Below are 12174 nucleotides of genomic sequence, written 5' to 3' on the forward strand. Positions count from 1 at the left end.
ATTTTATGTGCTTCTGTATACTAGCTAATTCTTTGTATGCAATTCATTTGTGCTTGTTTTATAGGAGTTGGAGCATAATAAAAGTTCTAATAGTAGAACTTGTCTTCATGAAACTTTTAACACAACCTCAGATTATAACTCTGTCACTGGATAATTCTACTTTTTATAATATTTTCAGTAAATCATTGTTGAAAAGTTTGAGAACTGCCTATGTTATATTTAAACTATTGTAATTTTCAAGAATAAAATTACTGGCCCAGAGAGTATATAGTGCAATAACAATAACCACTTGGGTCAATTGGAATAATTTTTTACAATGCATGCATAAGCCTAACTGTGTTCAACTATAGCATGGTAGACAGAATAATGGCCTCTCAAAGATGTCCACATCTGAATCCCTGGAAAGTGTGAATATGGGATTACATGACAAAGGGGATCTTGTAGATGTGATTAAGTTAAGGACATTGATATGGAAAAATTATCCTGTATTATCCAGGTGGGCTCAACTTAATCACATGAGTCCTTAAAAATGGTAAACAAAAGCAGAGTAGGTCAGAAAGAGATCAGTGTGAAAAAAACAAACAAACTGCCATTGCTGGCTTTGAAGATGGTGGAAGGGAGCTACAAGCCAAGGGATGCAGACCCTCTAGAAGCTGAAATTGAAATAATGTTTCAAGAGAAATATGAAACACTAAGGTTAATTCTGATATACCAGCAAGTAAAGATAATCGCCCCAGTATTTTTCTATAGCTTCACCACTTGACAGTAGTGTCAAATAAACCTAACTTCTCTCTATAACCCCATCCAATTAAAAAATATCTCATCATCTGCCATATTCTTTGTTCATATAATCCTAGTGTGATATTACCTAATTAATAGATGGCATGAAAGTAGCAAAAGTCTATAAAAACAAAAGAGCATTAGAGAAGTTAAGAGCTTTGAAATCAAGCAGACCTGAGTTTGAATTCTCACTTCATCTCTTACTTAAAGTGTAACATTTAGCAACTTAATTAAGCTCCCTGAACACTGTGCCCTTGTGTGTAAAGCAGGGAAAAGACTTACCCTTATAGAATGTTTGGGAGGCAGCTTGAAAAGTGCCCGACACTTTTATAGTAGTACTCAATAAATCATATTATATTTAACTATGTGAACCAGGACAATTTTTTAAATTGCAAATAAATAAATTTCATATGAAATGTACAACATCTGTTCTATAGGCTAGATTCAAGATTTAAGCTCCTAGAGTTCTCAAAGTTGTTTTTAACTATGTTTTTCTTATGGAAGGATAACTTGTTTCATTTCTCCATTGAACCATATCATACGAAGTACTCTCCATCAAGTTGAGCATGCTTGTCTTACCATACCATAAATGTGCCAAATTGGGTAAAAACATTTACCTGTAGAAACATCTACATGTAGGAAGTCATCTAATTGGAAATCTTTCACTAAACTTGGAAACATGATATAATTTTACGTTTCACCAAGTTTACATTTTATAGCCCAGGTACACAATGTGTACCTTTGTGCACTATAAAGCACCTAAACTTTATCCAATTTAAAGTATGGCATTCTGTTCTTCTTGTTTAAGAAGGTTACTATCAAGTTTAAAAATAAATTGCATTATTTTCCATCCTATATAATATGCACTTTAAAACCTAGTATCTCTCCCTAATTCCTGTCTCCTCATCTAGCCCAGACACATTTCTGTAGTGTTTTCATTGCCATTAAATTTGTTATCAATACTGAAGGTACAGTAAACAAACATGTTATTTAACTTGATTATCTTGGATAAGAATTTTCACAACAATAAAATGAATTAAGCAATTAAATTATTTGTGAATAAAGATAGGATGGAAGACAAAGAATGGCCATTTTGAATGACTGCAAGGACTATACCCCTAGTACCCAGAAGATTTAGCCTGGTACATAACAGAAAGTAAATAACTTTTGAATATTATAAATTCATTTATATAAGGTGATTGAAAAAGAACTAAGCACTTTCAAAAATGAATTACTCATTAACTTCTTTATGTACCAACTAGAGGTCTGGTGCACAAAATTGTGCACAGGTGCAGTCCCTAGGCCTGGCCAGCGATTGAAGCGTGAGCATCTGGAGTGGAAAGGCAGGTCTCAGCTGACATCTGGGCCCTGGGAAGCACCTGGGCCCCCAGGCCCCCACGCAACCCCCTCCACCTGAGTCACGGTGCCTGAGTCCCCACGTGGAGATGCAGTGAGCATGGCCGGATGCCACAGGCCCAGGCACAGCGTGGGCCTCTGGGCTGTCCAGCAGCGCTGCATGGAAGCCGGGCAGGCAGCACGCTCTCTCCTGGCCAGCCTTGCAGACGGCTCCTGGGCGAACCCATGGGGAGCCCGACCGTCCCCTGTGGTCCCAGTGGTTGCAGCCCAGTTCATCCAAAAGAGGCCACGCAGGTGCAGGATGGGCTCCTCATGGGTGCCCAGCATCTGAGTGCTGGGGGGGGGGTGGGCGTTGGGGGAGCTTCCCCAGTACGCAAGCCCTGGCATTCCAGGGAGGATAGCAGGAGGAGTGAGAGCAAGCTCAGTGGACAACCTGCATTCTCACCGCACCTCTGTCCCCTTCACCCCCACTCCCAGGTAGCCAGAGAGAGGTCGCAGCCCCCTGCCTGGGCACTGCAGGAGGTTGGTCACTGCCACCCACCCCCAGTTCTCCATCCTGGCCCAGGGCCTGGCCCCAATCTGGTGATCAGGGCCCGACGGCCTGCTGGTCACCATCTACGGGGCGATTGGTGGGGCAATGAAGCCCCCGTTCGCACCTGCCTTGGCCTAGCGCCACCTGCTCACCTGTTTCACCATCCCACCATGGTTGGGGCCCATTGGGCCGGCAGCACCTCCACTGCCACCGCTGCCAGTGCCATGTTGCCCATGCCCACCATGTTCCTCACCACCTCCTGGTGGTCAGCACACGTCATAGCGAGCGGTCAAACTCCCGGTTGAGGGGACAATTTGCATATTAGGCTTTTATTATATAGGATACCCCAAGAATCTCACCTTTATACCACCTCTTTCTCACAGTCTTAAGAAAATAAAGCAATACACTGTAGCTGCCATTTCAATTTAAAGTATCACACACAATGCTTATAATTCTTGACTATTTAACCACAAATAATAAAGTCATTAACACAAACACTTGCTTATTATCTCTTTCTTCTTTCTTTCCCCTCCCCCTAAATTGGACCCACTTAAGGTCTCATCTAAATATTCTGAGTTTCAAGGAGAACGTCTGGAACCCTTAGACTTTTTAGTAACACCAGACTTCCCATGATGGTATAATATTTGTATTTTCATATCTCTCCCCTGTGGGACAACTGTTTTTGAGGGGTACTTGGAACTAACATTCATTTAAGGATGAAAAATGAATCTAGATAAATTATTAACAAGTAAAATCCTTGGAAATTTCTGAAAGCATCAAAAATACTAGCTGTCTTACTGCAAGTTTCTTGTATGCAACGTTTTTCAGTTAGATTAAGTGGTTATGAGATCTTTAAAAAAAACATACACAATAGGCTTTAAAACAAAAATTTAACTTCACTTCCACATGCCACACTTCCTCAGACTAAAAGATCTGAAGTAGCTAAAAGAATCAACACTGAATATGAAGAGCAAGCAATCCAAGTGTAAACCTCTGGAAGGGAAGTTAGTAAACTCTAAATTCACCATGGTCCAGTGTGAATCCTATGATTAAAAAATAATACAGTCCCAGGCTCTATAAGACAAGCAGAACATTTGTATAAAAGGACAGAGGTGTCTTCTAGTCAGACCATATAAAAAACATTGCATTCAGATGTAGTATCTCATATACTGTAAAGATTGTCATTAAAAAAATATCTGGGTGAGGACAACCAGCAGAGTGAAGGGTCAGGAAAACATGTCACATGAATTAAAGAGAAGATTTCCAGACTTGTACGTAATGGAAAGAATAGATATTTTTAGTATATAGCTTGATAAGGCACACTAGGAACAGGAAATAAAAGATATGAATTGATTTTGCTCAATGCAAGGAAGAGCTGTCCACAAATGAAAGGTGCTGCCTTGATGAGGTAGTAAGCTCTTTGTTGCTGCCAATCATCAAGGAGGAGATGTGTCACATATTTCAGAAGTGTCACAGGAAGGATTCTTGTTTTAAAGGGGGTATTGGATTCTCTACATGATCTCTAAGGTCACTTTATCTCCATGGTTTTCTATTAATAAGGGCAAAGCTAGCCCTTTTGCAAACTCAGACAATAGAAATTCCCAGAGAATATGCCACAAAAGTTACAGACTAACACTAAATTGTTCTTAGGTGTTCTCTATGTTAATGCTCCACATAATTTTGTTTGAATGACCATATGTAGTGAAAATAAATTAAGCAGACACAAAACAAAAGTTTATGTTTATGCTAATTGTGAAAATGACTAAGTATATTCTTTTCTAACGTAAGATAATCAATTTAATAAGTATTTTGCTAAATAAAAAAAGATATCTAAAACCACAAGTTTTCTTTTATTCACCAAATTAGAAAAAAAGACAATCTTAGGAGCTAGAAAACATGTCACATTAGGCAAATACGTATTTTTTTAAATTAAATTTACTGGTAAAGGGATTAAGCAAAAAGAACACACAAATGCATATTTTAATTGACTCTATCCTTTGAATCACCCACAAACAAAAATACATTTATATAGTATGCATACTTTTTTCTCAGGAAATCTAGATACTGAATTTTAATGATGAAATTATAGAAAACAATTGCTATAAAATACTGTACTATTGATATTTACTATAAAATATATTTTGCATATTAAACAAAATCATTGTAAACAGGAAGCTAAATGAATGCAAGTGCATTGGCCAGAAGAGAAAAAGTCTAATTCACCAATACTCATTCTACACTCATTGTCCTTTACCTTGAGAAGGGCAAAATTCTAAAGAAAGCATCTCTCAGTGTCAGTCTTGCTAGAATTCCTTGTTATATTGAGCTGGTTAATTCTTACCTATTATCTTACTCCCTATTGTCACACCACTATTATCAAAATATACTGCTTATGAAGAAAAGATAAAGGGATCACTAATGCTAATCCTGGTCTATTTCAGTGTGTCCTTAGAATCTAGTAGTAATACATTAATCCTATAACATTAGGCAGAAGGAACCATTTGCTATTTTAAAACGTTGAATACCAAAACACCAGAAACCCACTAAGACGGGAGTGTTTGTTAAGCTTTATTAATTTAGGCAAAATGACAGGTTAATTTATATGATTCACACCTGTCAGGAGCAGAGTCTTTACTAATTCAGTTTACACTGACCAGAAGATCTTCCCTCAGGCTAAGGTTTAACTTCAACCTACTGTTGAAGAGAGTGTAACACAAACATGCCACTCAGATTTCTATCAAGACAATCCCTTCAGAATTCTACATGGATGGCACACCACCCTGCCACTTTTCAAAACTGAAGCTGAAGGAAGGTTAAGTCTACCCAATAAAGACTAAGCATTTTGTAATAAATCTATCTAGAAGCCAAAGGATTAGTTTCCAAAATCTATTGTCTTTAAAATACTCCACTCCTCCCAAATCATATTATAACACAATTTGAAAAGTGCATTATAAAAAAACTATTTTCCCTAATATTATAAAAAATATTGTTAGTCATCAATAAGTCTTGAAAATATGGAGAAGTTTCAACTGTCATTCAAATTCTAAAGAAGCAGAAAGAAAAACTTCTGTAGTTTAAACCCACAAGGAAAAATAGCCTTTCTGTTCAATGTTTGCAGTAAGTAAAACATTCCTTATTGTAGCTTTCACTAGTGTAGCAGCACTGCCCTATCCACAAAATCAATGGAAGGCTCTCTCTAGCTAAGTAGCACCTACACTGAGTTTAGAAAGAGGCCGTAAAGAGCCTTTATATTTTTTCCATACTTGCTCAATTACTACAACCAAAAATATTTCATATTGAAATTTTAGTCTTGAAAAAGTACCCGTCTTCAATGAAAACCACATAATGTGTATTTGGCAAATCATAGTAGATAATAATAAAACATTGCAAACCAATGCTTCTGGTACATAAGCAAACCTACAAAAATATGCTTTATTAACTGTGAAGAATTCTATATTCAAGATACTATTTTAACTATTTATACATAATTTCACAAGTAAACTCTAAAACATCACATCTTACCAGTGTCAGAATTTATTCCATTTTAATGCAAAGACTTTAGACCCAAAAGACACAAATAACCATTTAATCTGTTTGCCAGCAGAAAGATTGTGAAGGCAAATATGATGTTACTTGACCCAGTATTCTCTATTATAATTTTTGAAAGCGAAAATAATACTAAACTTAAGTATTATTTTGTATGTAGAAGTGTCATGGAATATAAAGAAGCACTGACAAGAACAACATGTTAAACATGATATTTTTATTTCTGGTCAAGTAAGTAAATGAACTCTAAATTTATTTTAAAACCTGATTTTAAACTCCCTAAGCTAGTCTTTTCCTATATTTAACATATTTTCTTCATGTATATTTACATAATATTTTAAACCTGTATTTATTTATAAGGAAAAATAAGTTAAGGCAAATTTAATAATATAGACCATCACGATGTCAGAATAGTCTAAGTTAATGCTATGTCTTCGAATATATTTTTCCATTGTACCTATTTGTACTACCAATAATCAATGTCAACATGCAAGGTCTGTGATATTTTCTAGCTTCTATCCTCTAAATCAATTCATTCATATCATCAGGTCAAAGAGGTGAGTACATACTTAAAAGGAAGAAAGTGATTCATTAAAGATGTTGTATTGGGTTGTATCTAAGTCTGTGGCTATTATGAATTAATCAAATATAAATATTTTTAAACCAGCTGCAATTGGAGCTGCACTTTGGATCTTTTGGACAGTAAAATATTGTATAAATACTAGAATAATTAAACATTACTAATTGTAACCTACTGATTTTTAGTTTGGGGGGGGGGGATGTTTTGTTTTGTTTTGATGATAAACTTCCTTTTGGTAAATCTTTAGTCATTTCTCACCAGCTAAGTTTCATGAAGTCAACAGGCACATCACATTTTCTCAAAAATTTTGAAGGGACTCCATTAACTTGTCACCTCCATTATTTTGTGCTTTTGACAACTACAGCTTTTGCGAAACAAATATAACTGATCCTTTTTTCTTATTTTACAAATATAACTTAAAATTTAACTTTATAGGAAAAAGAGTTTAACTCCCAAACAGATAAAATCACCTGAAGCATCTATAAAAAGAGGTATTTTAAATCGAAAAATGGAATGATGACGGGATTTAACTAAAATGTCCTCGTTTTCCAACGCTTTCCAGGGAATCACCTCTTTGGGACTGAGAGCACAAGCACACTTATTTCCTTAGCAGCTGAAAGCAATTCAAAGAACTAGATAGATGCCACTGTGTATCTGAACCTCATAAAAAACAACAACTAAGTAATAAAATGGCAACTCACCAGATTTCTAAACACACAATTAACCTAAAGCAGGAAGAATTTTCCACATCTCTCCTACTGAAAAATATTTTAAAGGGAACACTGACAGTTAAGACAGACTTATGCTCAAAAGCTTTTCTCAATACTAATATTTATTTTTTTAAAAAAGGTTCAGCTTTCACTCCTTATTCCACCAAAAAAAAAAAATCACAGACAATACTTTAAAAGAATATTTTATTACATTTCCTGGATTTTGTTTTGAAAGCAACACTGTGAATTTAAAAAATATTTCCAAAAATTCTAGAAAGAATTCCCAATATACTTCAGTGTAAATTTATTTAAAATAAATTTCTAAAATAGGCATTTGAATAATGTACTTTTCAACTTCACATGTATAAATAACTATTTGTACAATTGTAATTTGTACAAATTTAAACCTACACTTCAGAACCATAATTGTAAAACTGGGAAATATATATTAAACTGATTACTATTCAGACACAGTTCAAATATAAAAGTCTTGATTAAAATATTCATTTTATTATCAATGTGTTAACTCTGAATGTTTCAAATTCATTAAAAATTATATAAAGCATTTCCATATTTCACACAACACAAGAGCAAGCATCAGCAGCTTTTTGTGCCGCTGCACAAAAGAAGTCATCTTAAATACTTCAGATATACAAAAATTAAAAAAAAAAAACAGTGTAAAAGATTAAAGTTTATACTTGTGCAATTCCTTAGGTATATCTCTAGACTTTCATATTAGTAATTAAATTACCATTAGGCACTTTAAATAAAAATAAAAAAACTCCTAAGGAAACAAAACAAAGGTAAAATATGGGCATGCCAATATCTTTAAATATAAGCAAGCTTTCAGTTTTTAATCTTGTGCATTTTTGGATGTTGCTGTTTGTGATTTTTACCCCCTTTTGCCAAAAGGTTGATTCACGAATGAAATCCCACTTTAATATCCTATTTTCTCTCACTTACATGTATGCTGGAGAAAGTGGAGTTGACCTGGATGTTTTAAGCACAGGAACTGGGAATTTCCAGATAGCAGGAGAGCTCGTTTTCCATTTCAATGGCATGTTGTCACCACGGTACTACAATAACAGTAAACAGCGTTTCCATAACAGACTACCAACTAGGACTTCCATTCCACACTGTACTGACACAGCAGTGGCTGCCGCGGAGAACAAGCAAAGGATTCTGCCAGTGCCCTTAAACCGATGCTTCCAATCTGTAAAATAGGGCTACAAGGTACCTCCTTTAAATCCTCCTGTCCCCTAAAGCAATATGATGATTCTATCGTTCTAACTCAACAATAGTGCCACCTCGTTAGGAAAGCGTTGACTGCAGTATATTTTTTTTAAGACTGCACTGTGCATACGGCACAATGCAGCTTTATTTAATAAAAGCAGCTAGGGTTTTGCTTTTTATTGTATTGTTTTAAGCTTGCACTGCCATTGTTCTACCTTAACCGGGATATTGCAGCACTGTACTATATTCTGCACCTCTTAACCTGATTTCTGACCAATAGTAGCAGGAAAAAAATAGATGGGTTTCATATGAAAATGAAACAACATACCTACTCAGAATACACTTGTCATCCTCTGAACATTCTTCTTTTGAGCTGCAACAATACAAATGGGATATAAACCTCAGCATAGCCTTAGGCCACAGCTAATAGAGATCAGTGACTAAATTCAGCAGCCTGCTTTCCTCCTGTGCAAGCTCTGGCCACACAATACAAGAATGCCATTATGGGAAAAGCCCATTTAAAAAATGCCAGTCTCTCTGTTTTCCAGTTAGAAGAAGGCAAAATGTAAGAACAAATATAAACTGCTGCAGAACTCTGCACATTCTTCTAGTAGCTTCTGATTCAAGTTGCTGTCCTTTCCCTATTCTTATTTCCAAGCCGGGATGAGCAAAATCTCATACATTTACAACATGCTGTGGTAAAACGAAAATCACTCTGTCTTCTTCAGCAGAGAAGTACAGAGTAGCGTGCTCTTAATAGCAGTCCTCAGAGGGACGCTATCAACAATCTAATTCAATGCTGTCCTCCCCTTCTTCTCTCCCCCTTTCCCCTCCGGTTCACCCCCCTCACTCCCCCGCCCCCAAACAGCTCACAAATTGCCTAGAGGAGAGACCAATGCTGCTGGCCAAGCAGTTGTCCAGCAGGGACCATTCCAAAGCTCAGCAGCCGGTTCCGTTACCTCTAGGGCTTAATGACTGACAAGGAGGTTAAAAAACTAAAGCTGCTGTCAAAGGCAGCTGGAGGTATTTCATGAAAGCAATGGAAATATAAGGTTCATCTATATTGTTTTAAAATACTGCCAGAAAATATCATCCTAAGTGCCCTGAAAGTGACTGTTTTAAGTGTCTGTTTAAAGCATCAAACTCGCAATTTTCTACACAATTCTAAGACAGGAAAATAAGACAAGTGGTATTGCGCTGAACTCTTTATTTTCAGGCTGAAGTATTTTACTTCTGATGCAGGTAAGTCACCATCACTAAATATCTAGCTTTACAGCACCCTTCCACTTCTACCTAAAAGCAGAATTATCTCTCTTCATCACGGAAAGCTTAGCAAAGGCAGACTACCATTGACACAAAAGCCAGTACCTTAAAAAAAAAAAAATCACTGTAGTGACAAAGAGCTCATATTTACTTTCAAGTTTGTATCTAAACAATAAACTTGTGCTTCCAACTTGAGTAGTGGGCTTCAGATACTCTTTCCAAATTATTACTAGTTTCTAAAAGATTTACTCCTAAGGAGACTTACTCCTTAAGAGGATTTCTCCTTTGTATTCAAAAATCACAGAAATACAGACTCAAATCAGCTAAGGTAAATAACAAGTACCTTCCTTTAAGATACACATCAACATTCAGGCAAAAAATATTTTCCTATGAAACCCAAACATATACAGGGTGGGGCAAAAGCAGGTTTATAGCAGGTATGCAGTATATACATAACACATTCATATACAGGGTGTCCCAAAAAATGTATATACACATTGAATAATTATAAAGACAGTGTTTATTAAAATACATTTCATTTTCAAAATTGAGCTATAAGCTGTTACAGTGTATATACACTGAGTGGCCAGATTATTATGATCTCTGAATGCGTAATAATCTGGCCACTCAGTATATATATATATATATATATATATATATATATATATATATATATATATATATATATTAGAGGCCTGGTGCATGAATTCATGCATGGGTGGGGTCCGGCCAGCCTGGCAAGAGGGAGGGGACATGGGCGGTTGGCTGGCCTGCTTGCTAGTTGAACTCTTGGTCGAGGGGACAATTTGCATATTAGCCTTTTATTATATAGGATATACACTGAGTGGCCAGATTATTATGCATTCAGAAATCATAATAATCTGGCCACTCAGTGTACATTTTTGGGACACCCTGTATATGCATATAAACATTCATATATATGAAGAGATTGAAAGACTATTTTGAAATATTGACCAGTAATGCATAAACTTTATTAAATATTAAATAGATATCAGCCATCACCACCTCACAACTAATTTTTTTCAATCTAGAATACACAATTAATTCCCCCCCCAAAACAGTTAAACATTTCAAAAGATTAAATTATATTTTCAATTCTTTAGTACTCACACACAAAACTGTCTCATAGACATCTTCAAAGGAATCACAGAAAGGAGTATTTATCTATAGCTTGGTGACCAAAATATATTTCAAAGGTTAAAAAAGCCCATCATTAATACAAATAAACCATGCTCAATATTTTACATTAGAAGGTTCTGTGTAATAAATCCTAATAGTTATGGAGCAAAAGGGTTGCAGATACAATCAGCAGTAACAACCTATTGGAAACCCCAAGAAGGAAACACACACACGTACTCAAGCAAGTTTGGAATGTCCCATTCCAAAACTTAACGCATTCTCAAGCATTTAAAATATAAAACATAAAACAGCTCCAAATTAGCTATCTGTAGCAAGGAAGCAGTGTTTTAGAAAGGAAATTCAACCACATTCCAACTTATGACAAAGCAGTGATTGCAAATGTAACTTCTCCTGAGAACAAACAACCCAAAACATATGTAAAAATATTGTAGTGAAGTGTTCTGAGCAGTTTATCTATAAAGACTACTCAACAGTTATGAGTGGGAAATGGGGTGAATATAGAGTTTTCCAAATTTCCAAGAGGGTAACCCTCACAAACAGGTAAAGATCACTTTATTGCAAAGGCTCTCAAGTTATTCTTCTTCTGTGAACAATCAACTGATTTAAAAAAGCAATATTCTTTGTAACTAATCTCATTAGGCTCCAAAGAAATCAACCAATACCACCAAATAATCTATGCTAATTTTCAGTCTAGATTATTCTTAGACTTAATGGGGTTTTTAGGCTTAATGTCCAGAACCTGTTTTTATGGTACTATAATTGTAGTATTTGTTCAAAGGGAAAAGAAAATAAGGCTGCATCCTCCACCCCATCCTCAGCACTCTTAAATATCCTCAAACCCTGAAATCATTATATCTGATGATGGACATTTACTTATATTCAGATCTTTCACTTTAATAAACTGCTAGGCGAGATCTGTAGTTATCTCTCATGAGTAAACACCTATTATGCCAAAGGCTTTAAAAATAATTATTTTAAGTAGAAATATAGTCCATTAAATATACTTTACATTA

The 12174-nt window shown here is 35.7% G+C and overlaps 1 protein-coding gene across 8 annotated transcripts in view; it reads right to left on the reverse strand.

Moving 5' to 3' along the window:
- KLHL13 (kelch like family member 13) overlaps nucleotides 1-12174 on the reverse strand; it is a 224081-nt gene that overhangs the window by 69947 nt on the left and 141960 nt on the right. The window contains exons 1-2 of one of the 8 annotated variants that reach the window (XM_080652637.1): nucleotides 9066-9581; nucleotides 8468-8580 (exon numbers count right to left, since the gene is read on the reverse strand). The exons of 5 other annotated variants lie outside the window; for them this stretch is intronic. In XM_080652637.1, coding sequence (XP_080508763.1) covers nucleotides 8468-8565 — 98 coding nt within the window. In that variant the 5' untranslated portion in view covers nucleotides 8566-8580; nucleotides 9066-9581. Of the gene's footprint in view, nucleotides 1-8467; nucleotides 9019-9065; nucleotides 9582-12174 lie in introns of those variants that run through there. 2 more of the 8 variants (XM_080652638.1, XM_080652636.1) reach the window with 2 other exon arrangements.

The sequence above is a fragment of the Plecotus auritus genome, assembly GCF_963455305.1.
Source record: "Plecotus auritus genome assembly, chromosome: X".
Classification (NCBI taxonomy): domain Eukaryota; kingdom Metazoa; phylum Chordata; class Mammalia; order Chiroptera; family Vespertilionidae; genus Plecotus; species Plecotus auritus.